The sequence below is a fragment of the Micromys minutus genome (genome assembly GCF_963924665.1).
Source record: "Micromys minutus genome assembly, chromosome: 8".
NCBI classification, from domain to species: domain Eukaryota; kingdom Metazoa; phylum Chordata; class Mammalia; order Rodentia; family Muridae; genus Micromys; species Micromys minutus.
Genome location: NC_137977.1, coordinates 58,763,653 through 58,785,487, shown reverse-complemented (window position 1 = coordinate 58,785,487; position 21,835 = coordinate 58,763,653). Strand labels below are relative to the sequence as shown.

General features: G+C 46.3%; 1 protein-coding gene across 1 annotated transcript; it reads right to left on the bottom strand.

Moving 5' to 3' along the window:
• Positions 1–9,288: 9,288 nt before the first annotated feature.
• On the bottom strand, positions 9,289–14,885 carry CXXC1 (CXXC finger protein 1). The gene is made up of 15 exons (XM_080919760.1): positions 14,651–14,885; positions 13,873–13,991; positions 13,683–13,783; positions 13,159–13,394; positions 12,891–13,073; positions 12,517–12,543; positions 12,195–12,440; positions 11,966–12,073; positions 11,227–11,411; positions 10,750–10,957; positions 10,564–10,674; positions 10,389–10,438; positions 10,144–10,240; positions 9,785–9,937; positions 9,289–9,707 (listed from the first exon to the last, which is right to left on the bottom strand). The coding sequence occupies exons 1-15, from the start codon at positions 14,651–14,653 to the stop codon at positions 9,561–9,563; spliced, it is 1,974 nt and encodes a 657-aa protein (XP_080775886.1). The 5' UTR covers positions 14,654–14,885; the 3' UTR covers positions 9,289–9,560.
• Between the last annotated feature and the right edge of the window lie 6,950 nt (positions 14,886–21,835).

Here is a 21,835-nt window from a genome sequence, read left to right as displayed (position 1 = left end):
GTTCAACTTTAGTACACACCTTTGAGCCAAGAGCTTTCTACTTGAATATTGTAAGCAGGATTAGATAAATCAACCGAAGTTAACAAGGCAGAGCAAGCACCCAGTTGACAGGAAGTGAACATAGGAAAGGAACCATAGAGAGGAAAAGGGTGTCAGGAGGATAGAGAGACACACAGGAAGTACAAGGGAGAGACATTCAGTTAGAGGGATATTTTTGAAATAGTATAGAGGAGCGTATCCTTTTGGAATGTCTGTTGAGAAAGAATATCAGCTGGGTGCTTTCTGTGCTTCTCTGAGCTAGAAGGCTTTCACCCCAGCATCTGGCTCCTGAGTCTTTATTGGTGAAATCAATGTTTGAGATTCTGTTAAGAACAACATTTGGCACCAACACGTGGCATGGTCACAGGGGCAGAGAAATCACACCAGCTGCAGACAAACCAAGGAGCTATCCAATTTGTTAAGTCACTTGGGGAGTTCTCAAGGAGAGAATTGAGGATGAGAAATACCATAATACAAGCACCAAGACCCTGTATAGTGCTTCTTTAAATGGCTTGAAAATAGATGCAGAAAATATAAATATAAACAACTTCACTGAGATTGACATATTACCAATTTTAAGTATCAGTTTGATAACTCATATTTTATCCTTAATAGCCATAGTAGTTTTTGTGCCAAATGTAAAGAGTGGATTTGGTAAGATACAAATCCTTAGAAAGACTTGTAAATGAAAATAAGAAAAATAGAGGCAGACAGATGAATTTAGAGAAGAACCTACCATACCAATTGCATGATGAAACTGAAGAGGAGCAGTCCAAGGTTGTTAGAAAACTAACTTTAGTTTATCCAGCTCCTGTACAAGACCCACCAACAGACAATGGGTACCCTGAGGTAATAAAACATTTGAATGAAATTCTATAAACATATTAGATTTGAAAGGGTTTATGTAAGTGATCATTTCCTATGATTTGCATTCAGCCTATGTGAAGCAGATATAAAATTCATGGACAACTCAGAAAAGAGTTATTTTCCAAGACGGGAAAGATTTGGTAATAGTAATATTGAAAGCTGGTTCTCAGTTGCAATGTCAAAACTGGTGGAAAGAGGAAGCTAGGGCCCTAGAACAATGAAATAGCACTAAAGCTATTACTGTTTCCCAAAATCAGTTGCTAAGTGAAGGTCAACATGCTGAAGTACAAAGGCAGCTTGAATTTGATGATCATACCTTGATGCTATGCCATTTAGTAGTTTTCAGTGCTTGGGACAAGGCTGAAGAATCAGGAAAGAGGTCTGAGTCATTTAACTAAAATTATATAAGGCCCAAAAGAAGCCCTCACTGATTTATTTGAAGATGTAACTTTCGCTGTAAACAGAACAGTATCAGATTCCCAAGTCAGATGAATATTAATTGAACCTTTAATTTCTGAAATACTAATTCAGGATGCAAAAGGATGAGTAGACTTTTAAAGGCAAAATCACCACCAATAGATGAATAGACTAGAAATACAGCTGTTGAATCTCACATTTATGATGTTACTGTAATAAGAGAAGTAATTTCTAAAAGTTGTAAGAAAAATTAAAATGTCAGATGTTTTAATTCTGGTGAGAAAGGTCATTTAAAGAGACAATGTTTTGTCTGGAGATAATCCAAAAAGAAGGCCCCAACTTTTTGAAGTATGCAGAAAGTGTGCCAAAGGCTGGCACTGAATTAATGACTGCAGAACAACAAGGGACAGGCAAGGTAATTCTTTGCCATTAGAAAATGTCCTAGAGGACCCCTTGTAGGTCCCAATATCAAATCTGATTCGATCAATCTTTGTCAAAGTCTGAGAAACTCAGCCACAGAGCAATAAAAAGATTTAATGCCTGTTGTTGAAAACAACACAGTTCTGGATATAATAAAGGAAAAAAAAGTTTCAGTAGATAAAAGATTCAGGAGAGACCAAAAACACAAGTATTTTGGCAAACTGGTATAAATGATCAGAGACCATAACTAAAAAATACCGATAACTGGCACTGAAATGATAGGTTTAGTAGACATAGTAGCAGGTGTAGCAATAACTTCACTAAAATCTTGACATTCGGATTAACCACTTCAAGAGGTAAATATTCAGGTTCTAGGGATTGGAATTTTACCTCAAGTAAAATGAAATTACAAGATGGGTAAAAAAGTGTATAGGGCCAGAAGGACCAATAGGAAAATTAAACCCACATGTGGGGACATGATTTGTTGCAGCAATGGAAAACACAGATTAACATCCCTCCAATCCCAGGGGGAAAAAAACTATAAAAATAAAGAATGCTTCTGAGAAAAATATTAAAAGAAAAGGTATTACCAAGAATGGTCATAGACTGTCTGGGTTGTCCATAAGCAAGACAGGACAGGTGTTGGTCTTACAAAGGTACTGTCATAATTAGAATTTTATTGCTGTGAAGAGACACCATGACCAAGGCAAGTCTTATAAAGGACAATATCTAATTGGGGATGGCTTACAGGTTCAGAGGTTCAGTCCAGTATCATCAAGATGGGAACATGGCAGCATCCAGGCAGGAGGAGCTGAGAGTTCTATATCTTCATCTAAAGACTGCTAGCAGAATAATGACTTCCATGAATCTAGGGTGAGTGTCTTAGTCAGGGTTTCTATTCTCGCACAAAGTATCATGACCAGGAAGCAAATTGGGGAGGAAAGGGTTTATTCAACTTACATGTCCACATTACTATTTATCACCAAAGGAAGTGAGGACTGGAACTCAAACAAGCCAATAAGTAACATCTCTCCATGCATCAGCTCCTGCTTCCTGACCTGCTTGAGTTCCAGTCCTCACTTCCTTTGGTGATGAACAGTAGTGTGGACATGTAAGCTGAATAAACCCTTTCCTCCCCAACTTGCTTCCTGGTCATGATACTTTGTGCGGGAATAGAAACCCTGACTAAGACAAATTGGTACCAGCATAGTGGGATATTCCTGTGACAACCTGATCATGTTTTGGGGAGGACTGTGGAAGGACTTTGGAACTTTGAGCTAGAAGAGCCATTGGCATATTAAGAGCTCTGTGGGATTTTCAATAGGAGCTTGGAAGATAATGAGAACAGTACAGAAGATGGAGGCCTGGCTTGTGAAATTTCAGAGGGAAGAATAAAGACTCTTTGATCAGGGCTGTTGATGTTTTGGTTGTGAAGATTTTGTGGGTTTTGGTTAGCTGGGGCTAAAGAATCAGCTGTGAGCAACAAGATACCAGGATTACTAAAGCAAAACCTTTGCATTACTGGGACTATTGATGCTGGTTAGCTGGAGCTAAGAAATTAGTGATGATTAAGAAGAAACCAGCATCACTGAGGTGAAATCTTCTGGGAACTGTTTTCTGAGAGCACATAGAGGATGTATTCCTGAGATAGCCAAGGTTGTTCCTTGTGCTGTGGCTGGACTTGGTATTGTATAAGAGTCACCCAGGTGGTACTGGTTTTGAAGAAATGAAGGGGTCATGGAGAGCAGCTGAGGCTCTGCACTGTGAGAAGCCATGAAAGGCATTGGTGAAGGTGCAGCCTCAGTGGCAATTAGTGCCCCAGGACTAACAGCAGTGTTTTGGAGATGCCAGTACCATGAGATGACTACCAAGAACAGCAGTGGAAGTGGAGAACAGGCAGCTGGAGCCTAGAAGACAAACTGTGTGCTACAGAGGGCAGAGCTGGAGAAGTGATCCAAGTCCTTGGAGGAGCCCAGAAGTTCGTAAGTGGATTTCCAGACACTGGATGGTTAGAGATTGATTTTGCTTTGATTGTTACTGTGCCCTGATATCTTTCCTTCTTGAAGGAAGAAGTGGAGCCCACAGTTTAGAGACTGAATTGTAAAAAGACTTTGATTTTTAAAAGAGACTGAACATTTTAAAGGTATTGCAATTTTAAAATATAAGAATTGGTAAAGACTGTGGGACTCTTAAGGTTATCTAGATCTTGGGGATGAACAAGAAAGTAAGGCTTGAAGCTTAATATTGATTTGTTTTCCTGTCAAGTTGACAAGAGGTCAATTGTACTGGCTGGTTTTGTGTCAACTTGACACAAGCTGGAGTTAATCACAGAGAAAAGAGCCTCAGTTGGGGGAAATGCCTCCATGAGATCCAGCTGTAAGGCATTTCTCAATTAGTGATCAAGGGGGGAGGGCCCAGCCCATTGTGGGTGGTGCCATCCCTGGGCTGGTAGACCTGAGTTCTATAATAAAGTAAGCTGAGCAAGCCAGGGGAGGCAAGCCAGTAAGCAACATCCCTCTATGGCCTCTGCATCAGCTCCTGCTTTCTGACCTGCTTGAGTTCTAGTCCTGACTTCCTTTGGTGATGAGCAGTATTGTGGAAGTGTAAGCTGAATAAACCCTTTCGTCCCCAACTTGCTTCTTGGTCATGATGCTTTGTGCAGGAATAGAAACCTTGACTAAGACAGCAAGGGTCTGAAATCCAACACCCACAGTGACACACCTACTCTAACAAGGCCATACCTCCTAATAGTGCCACTCTCTGGACCAAGCATTACAGGTACCAGCAGCCCTACCTTTAAAATAACTGACAAGACTGTATGTGTGGATCAATGAATGACAAGAAAAAATTACAGGTACTAGAACAGATGTACAGGAGTAGCTAAATGCTTAACATATTAAAGAATATCTTCCATCTCATGGAATTCTCGTGTTATTAAAAAAATCAAGAAAATGGAGCATGTTAATAGATTTAATAGCCATAAATAAGACGATTCAGCCAATGTACTCCTTATAGCCTAGAATCCCATTGCCTTCTTTGTTATCTAAATCATAGCCTATGGTACTAATTGTGCCAATGTGTTGTACAACAGCTGTTAGAAATAATTCATAAAGTTTCCTCAACCTGAAATTCACCATTATGTGAATGATATCTTACTGGCTGATTCAGATGCAGATACCTTAGGAAAGAAATGTTTGATGAAGTAAAGTGAATTTTGCTTTGCTGGGGATTACAAATTGCTCCTTAAAACACACACAAACACACAGACACACACACAAAGAGGAGATTCTGTTAATTATCTAAGATATAAGATAGGTCTACAGAAAATTCAAAGTACAAATCAGGAGAGCTCAATTATAAACTCTTAATGATTTTCAAAAATCTCTGGGAGATATTTACTGGCTATGGCCCACAATTAGATTAACTACTAAAGAGCTAAGTAATTTATTCCAAACAAATACAAGGTGATAAATTATCAGCTGTTGTGGCCCTTCCTTCTTCCTTAGGGCTATCAGCCACTAGTCTGCAAGGACAAAAGGGGGCATGGTTTGGACAGCCATCAGTATCTACAGATTAGCTTCTAGGATCAGGTTCAGTGACACAGCTCAACTTTATTCCGGATGAACAAAGGTTATAGAGATCTTGGGGAATAGGTAGGGATTTCCAGGGTAGATATACATTATTGGCTAGGGTGGGAATTTACATGAGGAGGAATTCCAAGGACCTGTTGGAAATGTTCTTATTGGGAGAGATGAAGTCAAACCTGTAATCTGGCCATAGGCTGCATGACTTCCCTCAGAGGTTCCTCTGGGTTACAGACAAGAACAGCTGACTAGTCATAACATACTACCTAATTATCATATGGCAAGAAAGGCTGAGCTGGGCTTATGTGCTGAGTCATGCAGCACTTGCGGGAAGTTTTGTGCATGGTCATCCTCTAGGATATCACACAATCAGGCATATGTGCTCAGTGACACTCTCCAGATAAGGACTCAACAGACAATGAGAGAGGCTTGCTTAGCTAGCTCTGCAATGCTTCTTGTTCTTGTGGCTTTGGCTTCACTGGTCTTCACTTCGTTGAGAGAGGCACAGCAGATAACTTCTCCTGGCATCCCTTCCGATCCACTGGCTCATGCCGATTCAGTGGAGGACTGTCTGTTTCTGCTGAGTTGTGCCACTACTGCTTATTCCTGTTTGCCATCCCAACACTACTAATTTAGACTGCTTGTATAATTGTGAAGTGTTTGCTAGTTGATTGAGCTGCCATTGCTGACTCCTGTGAACTGAACTACTGATTTCATGCAAAACAGATGGGATTTGCTCCAAAGAACAATTTCTAAACAGGTCCACTTCCCCCATATTCTAATAACCTTTCTTTTCCACTATCTCTAGTGGGTGGGGGGCTAGAAGAGAGGTTAAAGCATTTAAGAACTCATATTAAAAGTAGGTTTTGAAAAACCTACAATAGTGAAACTGTCTCCTATCTGAACTCCTTCATGATCAGGATGTGGCAGCAAAGAGTTCTGGGCCTTCTTGCACTGAAATAGCTCAGTTGTCTATAATCCTCATCCCTAAACCACTCACCCCACCTCACACTCCAATAGGTACCTATTGAACTGTGGGGACCAACAGAATAATCACAACATTTGGCTAACACATGGTTTACTGATTGTTCATCAACCACTGATAGAACCAAAACTAATGGAAAGTGGCAACCAAAGACCAGGGGATGGAATGGCCAGTACTGAGGAAAGAACCACAAAATCAGTGCAGCACTATTGGCTATAAGAAAATCAACTAGGAAAACAAAAGGGAAATCTGGATCTTTTCTAATTCATGATTCATGTGCTGCAGTTTAGCATCTAAATGGAAAAACCACTAACTGGCAGATAAATGGCCAAGATATCTGGTCATGGTAGGCATGAATGGAAATGGCAAAACTGAAGACCACTGGAAAAGTGAAACATCTAAAGAAAGAGGACAGATCACCAAGAGAATATGTACCAAGAAATAAGTAATTGGCCGGATAGTCTCACCTCCTACAGCTCATCTCTACTGCCCTCTACAGGCGTGAGGCAAATGATTTGCATGTGGTCCCAATTCAGTTAAAATCTAAGCTGATTTTGGGAGAAGCATGGCTCTCTCCTGTAAACCCACACATGCTTGTTAATGGAAACGCCAAAATCTGTCTCAGATCAGAATTGTGACTGTATAAGATAGAAAAAAACCAAAAATTAGGCACTATTCTATTACCACTAATAATGTAATGTGGTTTTCATTTGACTCTTTAAAACGTAAGGTATAAATATTATCTCGAAATGTATGATTATTATGTGTACACGAACTTTTTGTTGTGGTACTGGTGTTCATACAGAATACTAATTCTAGAAATAAGCTTCATCTAGCTTCCTGTGCATTTCGGGTTTAAGTCTAAAGCGGGTAACTAGTAACAAAATTTGTGTAGCTCAGATTTATTTAGTAGATTGTGGTCCTCAAACCTTTCGGAACTCTAATGAATATGGCATTTAGGTTTTCTACTATCCCTAACAGTAACCACTGAGGTATCCAAGAAGATGATAGAGCCCTACAAAGATGAATCCACCTAGATTGTGGGAACACTAACCACTGGGAAAAACTACCTCATGCCTTGCCTGTTGCCAGGTTCTGCACAGTGAACATATGTGTTCCAACACCTGTGTTGGCCAGGATTGCCACTAAGCCGAGTCTAGCATGACTGTCCTCTGATAGGCTCCATCCAGCTGCTGACTCAGACAGATGAAGACACTCACAGCCAAACAATGGACAGAGCTTGGGGGCTCTTATGGAAGATTAGGAGGGATTGCAGGTCCCAAAGGAGATAGGAACACCACAGACCAACAGAGTCAACTAACCTGGATCATTGGGGCTCTCAGAGACTAAACCACCAACCAAAGAACATACACAGGCTAGACCTAGGTCTCCCTGCATATATGTAGCAGATATGAAGCCTGGCCTTCATATGGGTCCCAAACAACTAGAGTGGGGGCTGTCTGAAAAGCTGTGGCCTATATGTGGGATATGTTCTTTTAACTGGGCTGCCTTGTCTGACCTCAGCGACAGAGGATACGCCTAGCATCTCAAGAGGCTTCTTGTGCCAGGGTGGGGAAAATACCAGGAGGGAACACTCAACCAGAGGAGAGAGGGGTTGGGAGGTTTATGGGATGGGGTGGTTGGGAATGGGCAGTGAGCAGGATGTAATTTAAAAAAATAGAAATGTTGTTACAAATGACATGTCATATGTCTGCCCTACAGTTTAGATTTCATAGGCAATGCTTTGCTTGACAACATTTAACTATAATTCCCTTCTCAGAATCCTGCAATATACTTTCACCCTCGGCCTGTCCTATCCAAAAGCCTACTTGGCACTGCAGGGAACCTGGTTAAGCTATACTTCTATACTCAGAAAAATGCATGGCCTCAGAAAGACTACAGGAGTCCTGCCTTGTGTGTTACTGTTCACATTTTCTAAAGGTGTACATGTACGAAGGCCCCAAGAGTGCTCAAAGCATGCTCCTTCCTGGCTTCCAGCCACCGTATGCTAGAGGCTCTTACTGACCTCTACCCTAGTAGGACAGCTGAGCTGGAACAGCAGCAGCCCTGATGACTATTACCTTGGTAAGAGATGAACTTGCAATGTCACAGGTGACTCAAAGAATCTATCGTGATATAGGACACCTACAGACTTCCACTGAAATGTTTCACAATCAGGTTGAAATCTCTGAGATAGTTCTACAAAATTGGAGGGGGTTGGATTTACCGTTTATGTTTTAAGGAGTTCTATGTGAATCCTTGGGAAAAGCTAGCTGTTTCTATGCAGGTATATCAGTCCTCATTTAAAGCACCTTTAAAAAGGTCAAAAAAAAAAAAAAAATCTAAATAAAAATCAGAAGAAAAGAGAGACCAACAGTTCCTGGTTCCATTGCTGGTTTGATTTTGGTCCTTACATATGGGTATCAAACTTCCCTCATTCTCCTAAAACTCCTTGAGCTTTGTTCAATCAACTGGCCGTTAAACTTCCTTAAACAACTAATAACCTTGCTCATAAGGGCCTAGGACAACTCTGAGCCACCCAAAGATGAGTCAATGCTTTGACTTATGTAGGACCAGAGAATAAATCAAGCTCATCCCATTTTGCTTTAGCTGACTCCATTTTGTGTGCGGCTGTGTACAACCACTCTCCCAAGCCTCACTAACCAGAGCTACCGAGCAGAACTTTCACAATGCTGCCAGGATACTATTATAACAACGTAGGGGCCTGATCATTAGACTTTCCTCAAATAGGTTACACTCTCACAGCCGAAGGGAGGAGAGGATGGGTCAGCTCAATACCTCCAGCCTGCACATTTACCACAACGCGTGTGAAGTCCAGCTATGTCCTATCCAAAAGCCTACTTGGCACTGCAGGGAACCTGGTTAAGCTATACTTCTATACCTCCACCTAGTCCAGGGGTTGGGACCACAACTCAAAGTGGAGACTATTGACAGATATCCTTGTTGGTTGTTCAAAATTTTATTAACAAAACCTGCTTATTTTGGGATGGGCATAGACAAGAGTGAGTAAACTTGAGTCTCACCCCAGCACTGAATATGGAGAGAGGAGACAGAGTGAGAAAGGGAAAGCAGAGGCCCTTTGATAAGGGCAAATAGAAGCCGAATGTGGATGGCAAGGATAAAACTAAGGGCGGCAGAATAAACAGATGAACGGAGGAAGAGAAAGCTGGCACTGCAGGGCCACTCCCCTGACTGAATGCAGGGCTGAGGCTCTGGGCTGGTGAAGTTCAGCGGTCAGCACTAGAGCGAAGGTCAGTAGTGAGCGGATCGTGTTGGATTGTTTGGTGCAGCATCAGGGCAAGTAATCCTGCTCTGTTGGTCATGGCTGTGCGAACATTACGTTCCTGCTCAAACAGCTCGTCCAGCTTGTACCACTGCCAAGGAAGTGGAAGGAAGCATGAGAAGACGATCCTGGAGCCCAGGACTCTGGTCACACCCAGTATTTACCTACCACCCGCACACGTTCCAGGTCCACTTCTGCACGTCGAAGCTTCTCCCAGCAATAATGGCGGTTACACTGGCGCTTGGGCAGGCGGCAGAAGTCACCTGTGAGCTCAAAGACATCGCGTACAAGTGGACACCCACAGACCTCATCGGCTGGCACCTGCAGAGACACCAAGGGCAGGTGTGATTAGGTGAGTGGAGTGATAAGGAGACAAGAGGGTAGGAATGGGAGAGGGTTAAACAGTAAAGGGAGGAAACAGAAGCTCACAGGAAAAGAGAAGGAAGAAAGAGGAGGAAAAGAACAAATGTATGAGAGACATGAAGCAGGGCAGGACAGGATGTAGGGGATTTGAGGAAAAACCTTACTTTGGGGTCCCGTGAGTGCTCAGGACATAGCACCTGGAGCCGCTTACAGTATGTTTTGCTCTGAGGATTGTAGACATCACAGAAGAGTCGGGTAGCCCTGGTAGAGGTTAACAGGAGGGTGGCCTTGAGTAGCTCCAAGAACACGTCAAAGGCCCATACCTATTTCCAGCCCCAGTTTCACACATAATCCCATTTCCAGCCCCACCCTTAACTACCCTTCGCCTCATTCCACATGGCCCACTTACCCCTCAATGCGTGTAGGGTACATGGACCCAAAGGATGTCTGGCTCTCATACTGGAAGGATGAACACAAATAAAAGGACTTTGGGTGTTCTCTCATGACAACACACAAGCAATAAATCTGTCCCTGTGGCCTACAGATACCCCCAAACTATCCACCCCTCAGGTCGGCCTCCTGACCTTAGCATAGCAACGCTCCATGTGACGCAAGGCAACGCGTGGGTTGATGGGATGCCCACAGGAGACGCAGAAGATCTGCAGATCGGTGTCATCGCTGTCATTCTCATTGTTCTGCATGGGTGGAAAGGAATGATGAGGCCAGGCAGGACGTCGGACTGCGTGCTGCCCACTCTACTGCTTCTTTACCTCCTCGTCCTCTCGCACAGCTTGCTGCTTAGCACGAAGAATGATGGCCTCAAGCTCGTGGAATCTGCGCTCCATTTCCTGAAGGCGGGTGCGGGCACTCTGCTGCTCTCGGCGGATCCGTTCGAGGAGCTTCTTACCGTGCTCTTCAGCGATGCAGGGGCTTTGCTGCCATTGCTGGATGCGCTGGGGGAGGATCTCATAGATTCGGCTGCAGGGGGAGAGTGAAGCACCGGCAGAGAAGCACCAGAAGCAGTGAGTGAGCTAACCAAGGGACAGTGAACAATGGGCCACCGAATAGGTACAAGGTTGAGTGACTGAAGGGGAGGGGCAGATGGTGACTGAGAAGTGGCTTCATGTGCCGATGGGGGTTTGACTGAATAATACATAGACAACTAAGTGTAGATCGATAGAGGGAAAGTCTGGCCATATCCTACTCTTTACTTCCTGACCCCCGTCAATGCCCCAGGAAAGACTCACTTGGCTGCCAGCTTCATGCCACAGTCATCTGAACAATACTTGGACCCAGGCTGGGCAGCACGCACACAGCCAGGCCCCAGGCACTGCGGTAGAGATGCAGGGTCCTTGGCATCGGCCCTCTCTGGATGTTTCCATTTGTCTTTATGTTTCTGCTTCTGTCGGTGCCGTTTATATCGCTCCTCCTTCTAAAGGGCAAGGCATATGATGTCAGGGTTCCACAGAGGCCAGCCTCAGATCTCGTGTGTGTGGTTCTGTCACCATCTCCCTCCCTTTAACACCCACTTTCTCCTCTCCATCCCCTTCCTCCCCTTCCCCTCTCCATCTCCTTCCCCTCTCCATCCCCTTCCCCTCTCCATCCCCTTCCTCACCTTCCCCTCTCCATCCCCTTCCCCTCTCCATCCCCTCTCCATCCCCTTCCCCACCTTCCCCTCTCCATCCCCTTCCCCTCTCCATCCCCTTCCCCACCTTCCCCTCTCCATCCCCTTCCCCACTTTCCCCTCTCCATCCCCTCTCCATCCCCTTCCTCACCTTCCCCGCTCCATCCCCTTCCCCTCTCCATCCCCTTCCCCACCTTCCCCTCTCCATCCCCTTCCCCACCTTCCCCTCTCCATCCCCTCTCCATCCCCTTCCTCACCTTCCCCTCTCCATCTCCTTCCCCACCTTCCCCTCTCCATCCCCTCTCCATCCCCTTCCCCTCTCCATCCCCTTCCCCTCTCCATCCCCTTCCCCTCTCCATCACCTTCTTCTCAGACTTCTTCTCTCGGCGTTTCACGTGCTTCACTTTTACAGCCCGTTTCCTCAGAGCAGGATCCAGGAATGGGGACTCTTCTGCATCGCTCATCCAGGGCTGCAAGCAGGGCATGCACTGACCTGCCTGACAACTCACACCCACCTCATTTCCCCTCTGCCCCCCTTGCCCATTCTGAACTCCACCTCCCCTCCCCCACCAGGATGATCCTGTTACTGACCAGGCCGTGGTCATCGAAGGCCCCAGCACAGAAGTCCTGGTACAGATCAGGGTCCAGTGCTAGGTCCTCATCTGAAAGTGGCTCAGGTGTTGCTGTAGCCTCTGGTGGCTCCTTAACCGCTGATGACAACACGGTCCCCTCATCTTCACGGATACGCCCCAGCTTCTGGGATTGCTGTGGCTGCTGCTGAGTGGGTGGTGGCCGGCGGGGCCTTGGCAGGGCCTCTGAGGGTGTCACCGGCGAGAGCTGCGGGGCAGAATCTCAGGACTGGCCCTGACCGCCCTGCCCGCAGCCCTGCCCCGCCCTGGGGGGCTGGACTCACCGAGGAAGGGAAGTACTTGTACGATTCCTGTGCGCAGGAGGAAGGCCTAGGTCAGCCCCAGGAAAATGGAGGACTGCCCTGTCCTAACCCCATCTTACCCTTATCTTGTCTGATCTAACAAACGTTGTTTTACCCCTCCCCTCACCACAAAGATATGCTCCATCCTACCCAGTTGTGTCCTGGCACGCTTGACAACTGAAAGCTATCCAGTCCCTCCCAGAGCTTTCAGTTGAAGTTGCTTGGCCCCTCCCACCTGTCTGGACATAACCAAGCTCCACCCCTACCTGCACTTGCTCACTTGTAGCTCAAGCAGCCCTGCTGGGCCTCCCGGTATGCTCTCCTATCTGATCCTGCCCAGCTCTGCCCATGCTCACCCGTGCCCGCAGTTGACACTGGCGAAGCCGGCACTTCTGCCGGATCTTGTTGGGGCCCCCAAACTTCTTCATGTCACGGCAGAAGTCACAGTGGCCACAGTCCTCAGTGCGTCGGCACGCCTCACACTCACCACACATCCGAGCTGACCGTTTGATTTGCTGCTGCTGCTGCTGCTGGTGATGCTAGGAGACAATGACCAGGGATCAGGACAGAGATGAGGCCCAAAGCCGAACTCTCGCCCACCCTACTCCACCGCCACCTACTCACCTGGCTAGGTGTGGCCACCAAGGGCTGTGGAGAAGATTTGTGGGGCGAAGCAGAGCCCCGAGCAAGCATGGCCCCAACCCCTGTCCCTGACCCTGCCCGGCGCTGCAGGTCTGGATCTGAAGCAGGCCTCTTGCGCCCTCCTCCCTCATCCCGGGGCTCACTGCCGTCCCGCTCACTGCCGTCCCTCTCCCGGCACTTTTTGTGGCGGTAACGAATCTCCAGCTTCGGGTCCTTCTCTGTGAGGCAAAGAGTGGAGCCAAGGTGGGTTTGTAGGAGGGATCTGAATGGTCCCAGAACCTCTTTCTCTTTTCCTGCCCCACCTCCTTATCTGCTTACAGGAGAGAGCTGCTCCTTCCTTTGGAATCCTCCACAACTGCTCACATTGGAGCTGGCATTCCAATTCACCACAAACCAACAATCACTCTGGCCACACGGGGCACCATTATTACCCAGGAGCCCTCCCATTACGGCTCCTCTTCATCTCTTGGAGCCCACTTTCTTCCCTGCCCATGCGCAGGCCTCACCTCGACAGTCCCGACAGTACCATTCCCGGATGGCCTTAGCCATCTTCTCAGTGATCCGGATGCAGTCCCCATGGAACCACTCGTTGCAGTTGTCACATCCACTGCAAGTGGAGAGAGATGTGAAGGGTATGCTTCATCAGGCTTCCCCCTCCCTGCCGGGCATCAGCCCACCCGCTTCTCCCTAGCTCACATCATGAAGCAATTGATGTCCGGCTTGCGGCAGATGCAGTAGATGGGAGCGTTCTCCCCATTCTCGGACTTGCTGTCCTCCCCAGCATCTGGAGGTTCCAGGTCTGAGCCATCTCCTTCCTGTGAGACCCACCCCCATGATGGCTCCTTAATTCTCCCTTACAGCTCCACCATGGCTCACCACAAATTCCAAGTGTGTCTCTGAACTTCCCGGTGGCATTTCCATCAGAGTTCACCCAGACCATCCTCACCTAACCCTGGGCTTCATTACTTAGCTTATACTTTTCCATCATTCAGAACTCCCATCACACTGTCAGGCATCCTGTCACTCTGACTGCTCATCACACACACTTAACCACACAGTCCCCTTCAAGAGTTCTACTCGGCTAGCACTTAATTTATTCTGCTGTCGTCCCATCCCAGCTTCCCACAAGTGTCTGTAACTTAGCTCATGGACCCCACCCCCTATGACGGTTCTCCCGAGCCTGTGCAAATACATTTATGGCCAAGTCCTTATCTCCCTGACGAAGGTACTTCGTGTGAAGGTTTCCCACAAAAGTCCCATCTGGAGTCCCCACTGAACTTCCACTAGGGACCCCCTACAACGGTTCATCGAAAAACTCACAGATGGTTCACCTCAAACCTCATCACACCCCTTCAGTCACCGGCCCAGAGACTAGGCACACAGCTCGCCAGGAATATCGTACGCCTGCCAACAGGCAGCGGCTGCCAACCCCTCCGACCTCTGCCTCTGAATCCCGATCCGACCAGGTACTCACCATATCTCAGCTCACAGAGCACCTTCTCTGGACCCCGCGCAGCAACCCGCGAAGCTGAACAAGCCCCTCGGCAGCGTCCGCGGCGGTAGCAAAGGCGCCCGCAACTACTTCCGCCACTGGTCCCGCCTCCGCGGCCCCGCACTCTTACTCCTGACGCCCGGCGCGACCGCTTAGCAGCAAACAAATAGGTCGCCCATCTAGAGCCGCCAATGTCTCTCTGTAGCCGCCATCTTGACCATCGAGTCCGTAAGACAGCGGAGACCATACGTTCCGGGAAGTATGGCCGCGCCTACAGTTCAGATCCTCCGAGCGCGCCGCCACCTTGTCAGTCAAGTCCGTACGGTGGCCGCCAGAGGGCAATATGGCCGCATTTGCTTCGACAAAGCGACGTCGGCTGATTTGCGTCATCAGGCAGATCCCGTGCGTTCCTAGGCAACAAATAGTAGCTTCCGGATCACGGCTTCCTTAGGGCGTGGCCATCTTGATATTTGATTCCGAACAGTGTCCGCTGCTGCCGCTGACTGGATCCTGTAACTGCCTACTTGTGTCTCATTCATCCTCCATCCAATCATTTACCCTTCGATGCTTATCAATGGGATGCCAGGCCTCCGGAGGGGAAATAAATGTGTCAGTACCTGCCTCACTTTTTTCTCCACTTTTATCTGCCAGCCCATCATGTTTTTCAGCTAGATCTGGCTTTTTTTTTTTTTTTTTTTTTTTTTTGGACATTCTCTCTAGTCCTAACTGTGCTTCAACTCACTATGTAGACCAGGAGGTCCTCAAACTCACAGGTACAGGGATTAAAGTCATGAACGATCACTTCTGACTTAAAACGTTTTAACTTCTTGAGCATGGTGGCACATGCTGGTAATACCAGCACTGATGGGGCTGGGGTTAAAGGATGTAAATCAACAAAGCCTGCCTAGAGTTCAAGTCCAGCTTGGACGATTTTGAAACCTTATTGGGGCTTAGGGGGATGGAAAAGAGAAAAAGAAATGGGTGTTAGAAAAGAAATTAAGAGCCAGTACTGTGGCAATTTTAATTACCTGAAGTGGCAAGGTGCCAAGTACGATAATTCCTAAATAAAAGTGCTCACGGCCTTAGTTTGATTCCTAATATTACAGAAACAGATAATGCAAAGAATTCGTAGGGCCAGGAAAGGCCATTGTAGCTCAGCCTGGCAATCTGAGTTCTATTCCCAGAACTCATATAGGAGGAGGACAGGAGGTGAGGACTGACAATCACAAGTGATTTTGACTTACACACACACACACACACACACACACACACACACACACACACACACGGCAGGGGGAGGGAGGGAGGTGGTGAGAGGATAAATAGGATAGCTCAGAGGACATGAGTTCAGTTCCCTGCACCTGCATCACAGCTCACAGACTGTGAATCCAGCCCCAGGGGAATCCTTCCCCTTACTGGCCTCCAAGGGTACTATGCACATGAATGACTACACACAGAAACTTAATATTAAAAATAACAAACTAATATTTTCTTCCCCAAAACAGGGTTGCTCTTTCAAGTCAGGGTTTCTCTTTTGAGACAGTTTCTCTTTCAAGACAGGGTTTGGGTACAGCCTTAGCTATGCTGGATTCCACTCTTCCTCAGGCTGGCCTTGAATGTACAGAAATCTGTCTACCTGCCTCTGCCTCTGCCTTCTGAGTGCTGGGATTAGGCATGTGCTACCACCACTGGGCTAATAATAATAATAATAATAATAATAATAATAATAATCTTTACACTAACTTCTATTTTTTTCTTTAGTATTTTTTTTCTTTAGTTCTATAAGCTGCAGATAATACCACAGCATGCCACTTTAAAGTGTGCTTTATCCATTTCTTTGTTTTGTTAGGCATTTTTGAGATAGATAGAGTCTGTAGCCCAGGATGACTTGAAACTTCCACCCCTGTCACAGGGCAAGTCCACCAGACAACACACATACACAGACTTTCTCAAATTTGACTAGAAAGTATTTGCTGATGGTGGCTGCAAGAGACTTTTCCAAATCATGGAGCCCCAAGCCTCACCGCTGATGGTCTTTAAAGCACAAAAACCACACTCTGGGTTGACACACTGTAGTTAGCAAGAAGCAGAAGCACAGAGGCCAAGCGCAAGGTCAGCACATTTAAGGGCTTTCCCAGACACATCCTGGACCAATGACTTAGCCCTTGGTCCCATTGTGGCTGGTGGACTAGGTCTTTGTTCTGAGGGCTGAATGATGCTTTTATTTTGGTGTCAATTGCATTAAGGTGTGGGGACCAGTTATACCTCCAGAGAACTAGGATAAGAGGATAATGTGCTGGGGTGTTGAGGATTGAATCCAGAGCTTCAGGCTTCACATTCCAGGCAAGCTCCCTACTAACTGACCATGTCCCTAGCTCCTCCACATCTTTTCTGTTGAACATTCAGAACCAGATAACACATAAGGGAAATGATGTGCACCTTCCTATCAGACCTGGAACATACTGGTTGTTGGACAAACTCAGGTCGTCTAGAAATCTACTTTTAGCATCTAGTTAATTTTAATGTTCAACTAGTTTGAAGCTGCTGGAGAAATAAAGACCCTGGAGAATGCCTCCTTCTTGCTTATCATGGTTTCTTTGCTGAACAAGGACCAGGAAAGGGCCCAGGCTGTTCTTGATGGCCAGTCAAATTTGAACAACAAATTTGTGGTGTCACTTTGTGATGTGTGTGTGTGGGGGGGGGTGTATTAGAGAGCAACAGAGATAGAGACAGAAACTAATCCTTGATGGCCATGGCCATATCTGAATACTTAACCTGGACAACTGAAATTGGTGTTTCCTGGTAGTTCTTCTCAGTTCTTCTTACTATGGGCTTGGATAAGCTCTGTTCTACACACCTTGTGTGAGATACTGACTTTTACGCTGACAGAACACTTTCAAATGATATTCTAAATAAAACTGCAACAAATGTTAACATAGCCTCATACTTATTCCTGACTTGACAATTCCCTTAAAGGTTATGAAATTAAAAAGAAAAATGATAAAGAGAAAAACCTGAAGAAACTTTGTAGATTAACTTGCTTTTGATGTTTAAAAAAAAAAAACCAACATTTTAGAGGCGCTGAGACTTTTCCAAAACACCCCATTCTTAGAATGTGAGACCCTAAAGACACAGAAATGGTTAAAGTCAGACTCAGAGATTTTCCAGTCATCCCAAGGCTATGAGATCCCACCTGTGCCTGACAAATAAAAACAATGGCCCAGAGTAATTCTCAGAAACAAACAAACAAACAAACAAAAAAACATAAAATATACTGACTGATAGCCACTTGGCCCTCTAGAAGCAAAACAAGGACAAAACCCCTCAAAGTTTTGAAATATAACAAGGTTCTGAAAATGTAAAAACAAAGTTTTAATGGATAGGTCAGCTATGCTGACTAAGCTAAGACAAAACAAAAATGACTGCTTTAGAAAAAAAGAGACCCTCTACCCCTCCCAGTGATATATTCTGAGAAAAACCACCAAGAGTCAGCCTGACCCTGCCCAACCAACCAGTTTCTCTCAAGCCAGCCCCTTCCAAGGACAAACGCAAGAACTAGATGGGAAAATGACTAACTGAGCCAAGAACAGCCCCTTGAGCAGGGCTGGCCAATGACTAATATTTTGCCCTAAGATCCACCAATGAGAGTGAGCCAATTACTCTGTTGCTGAAATCTGCCAAGTGTAAAGTATAAAAGATGTATGCTTATTGAGTTTGGGGTTGACTCTCCCTGTGAGGATGAGCAACCCCCATGTACATGGAATAAAAACCTCTCATTATTACAGTGGTCTGTCGTCTAATTGTGCTCCTGAGCTAAGACTCCTCGGGGTTTTACCACATTTTCAGTTATTTGCTTATGCAGGGTCCATGACTCACTGAAGAGTGATACCCCAGACTCAGACAGTAAGCAACAGCAAAGAGCATTTCTTCTGCAGAAATCCAGCAAGCAGGGGTCCACCAACCATCAGACTTGAAGCTAGTTAAATTCAATTTAAGTTGTGCTTCATAGGCATAATTTAAATCAGATTAGGGGAATTCCAGGGTGGGACTAGATGTCCTTTAACTTGATTGGTTGGCTATCTCAAGGGTTGTCTCTGGGATTGGCTAGGGCTCTGGTTACTTTGCAGAACCTATGCTGGGGGTGGGGGGGTCTGGAAACTGTTACTGCCTCAAGCCAAGGTGGCAGGGCAGCTTCTGACTGGCTGCCTTCAGGGTGTGGTTTTTCCAGTAATTTGTTTCCGCTTCCTTCAAGATTCTAGTTTACAAGTTTAACTGTGAGGCTGGAGAAGTGGCTCAGCAGTTATAACTGCTGCTTGTTCTTACAGAGGACTGCAGTTGAGTTCCCGGCACCGGCTTTATACAGATACCCTTGAATCAGACCTTAGCCAGGGCTGGTGGCCATGAAAGCTAACACAGAGCATTTCTCAGAAACCCTGTGTCTTAGGATTTCTATTGTTGTAATGAAACATCCTGATCAAAAAGCAAGTTGGTGGAAAAACAGTTCATTCAACTTACACCTCCACATTGTAGTCCACTGTAATTTTAATTTTTTTAAACCTGTTTTAATGACAGTTCTTAGACACTTTAACCCCTCTTAAAGCCCACCACCCACCAGAGGTAGTGGTAAAGAAAGGATGGGGAGGAGGAGTGGACCTGTTTAGAAAGGTTGGTTCTTTGGAGAAATTCCTGCCGGTGTTGTCTGGAAATCAGCAGTTGAGCTCACAGGTTAGCAGGTAGCGGGTGGCTCGATCCATTCACAAACACCTCACCAATACACCAGCAGTCGGCTTCGGTAGAGTTGGCTTAGCAGCAGTGGTGACACACTGTAATAGTTTGTATGCTCAGCCCAGGGAATGGCTCTACAGGAGGTGTGGCCTTGTTGGAGTGGGTGTGGCCTTGTTGGAGTGGGTGTGGCCTTGTTGGAGTGGGTGTGTCACTGTGGATGTGCGCTAAAAGACCCTATCCCTAGGTGCCAGGAAGTCATTTTTCTATCAACAGCCTTCAGATGAAGATGTAGAACTCTCAGCTCCTCTTGCACCATGCCTGCCTGGATACTGCCATGCTCCCACCTTGATGATAATGGACTGAACTTCTGAACCTGTAAGCCAGTCCCGATGAAATGTTCTTACAAGAGTTGCCTTAGTCATGGTGTCTGTTCAGAGCAGGAAAACCCTAACTAAGACACAGGACCTAGCAGAGACAGCCAGGCATCAGCTTCGGCTTGAGTCAGCAGAAGGCACCAGCAAGAACACCAGAGATTCTTGGCTGTGCCTCTTTCAGGAAGCAAAGATGAGCAAGGATGTGAAACCCATAAGTGTTGCACCCCTAGCTGTAGCAGCAAGCCAAGCTCTGCCTCCATCACACTGTGGAGTCCTATTTATACCCTCTAAGCATCACGTGTCCTCCACATGCCTTGCCTCAGCACAGGTCTTGCCTCAGCATGCATCTAATCAGCCCGAGTCCTTGGAAGCTGCAACAAACTGCAGCACAGCACTAGAAGTTTTTTGATGCGTTTCTCTCTATGGAGTCCTGACAAATGCACCTCAACCACGCAGTGTAAGGCGGACCGATACGTGTGTGTGTGTGTGTGTGTGTGTGTTTAACAAAGAATCCTTTATCGTGTTCTTTCACGTGCTTGCCTTAAGTAGAACATCCACTCTCCCGGGGCTGCTTCAGGGAAATGTTCCTTCATGAGTCTGCCTGAGCCTTTCACACTTGTCTCCACTTTCACGTGTGTGCCTCCCAAACACCATCCAACCGACTTTCCCAAGAACTGTTACGTTTCCGTTTCAGTTCACTGCTGCAGGAAGACAGGGCAGGCACCTGGAGGCAGGAGCTGATGTAGACTCCATGGAGGACCGCTGCTTGCTACCTGGCTCCTTTACTTTGCTCAACCTGTTCACTTACAGAATCCGGGCCCATCAGCCCAGGGATATCATTACCCATCATGACCTGGGTCCTTCTTCACTGATCACTACTTAAGAAAATGCCTCACAGCTGGGTTAAAAAAAGAAACATTTTATTTATTCTTTGTGAATTTCACATCATACACCCCAATCACACTCATTTTCCCCTTCCTCTATATCTGCCCTCCGCTCTTTCAACCTCCCACCCAAAAGAAAACAAAGTAACATTTAAAAGAATTAAAATAAAAAAAAAACTTAACATTTCACTGTCGAAGCTGTGGTGTGTTGCCGTGTATCACACACGACACCCTTTTGCCCAAACAGCTATCCTTGCAAACGCTCACTGTAGCGAGTCATTGGTCTGGTTTGATAGCTCTGGCTTCTGCTACATGATCCGTACGAGATCCTCAGTAGGACTTCCCTTGGACATCCCGTTGTTTTCCTGGGTCATGGAAATCCTGCAGCTTTGCTTCTGCAGGACTGACCCTTCATGCGACCCAGCAGTTCATAGATGGATAGATGTTGAAGTGGACCAGCTCAAAGTCCTGGATCTGGGCCTGGGTGGTACCTGAGTGTCAGCCCACCAGCTCTCCTGTGTCTGTGCCACTAGAGACCATCTCTTCTGCTTTGCCCAGGTAAGAGCAGGGCCAGTTCTCCTGACTGCAGTGGCTGGTAATGAAAGAAACTGACTCTCCTCACCCACAACCAGGGCCACCTCTCCCTTGCTTATACCACAGGACCAGTTCTACCAAAGCTACCAAGGCAAGGTGTTGGGTTGTTCTGAATGTTACCGCCAGCAAGGCATGGGGCTGGCCCTCCTGTGCCCATTGCCACCAGGGCCAGCTCTGTCATGCTGCTCAGGCAGGGTTGGGGGTGGGGATAGGGGAAGAGGCCATGTCTCTAGCATCACTTCTGTGAAGGGTGGGGCAAACTCTGCAGAGCTCACCCTCTGGGGCCTGCTCTCTCATGCTCTTAAAGATGGCTCTTATGGAGGTATTTTGTCAATTGAGGTTCCCTCCTCTTAGGTGACTCTAGCTTGTGTCAAGCTAACATAAAACTTGCATCCAGATACCCTGTGTCTTAGGGAATGTTTATTAGAAAACTGAAGTTTCTTCATTTCTCGCTAAGGGGCCATGTGCCACAGGTAAAATGATATCTACATCCGCCCAAGCCTGATCAGGTCAAGCACAAATTCACTCCCAGCAGAAGTTGGTTCAGGGACCCTATTCTACCCAAGAAAGAAAAAATATCCTGACAGGAG

Excerpts from the sequence above, each read along its gene's own strand:
- CXXC1 (XM_080919760.1), bottom strand. Across the intron at positions 10,958-11,226 it reads GGCATGAAGCTGGCAGCCAA|CCGAATCTATGAGATCCTCC; the intron begins GTGAGTCTTTCC and ends CTCCCCCTGCAG. Across the intron at positions 9,708-9,784 it reads ACCTGGAACGTGTGCGGGTG|TGGTACAAGCTGGACGAGCT; the intron begins GTAGGTAAATAC and ends CTTCCTTGGCAG.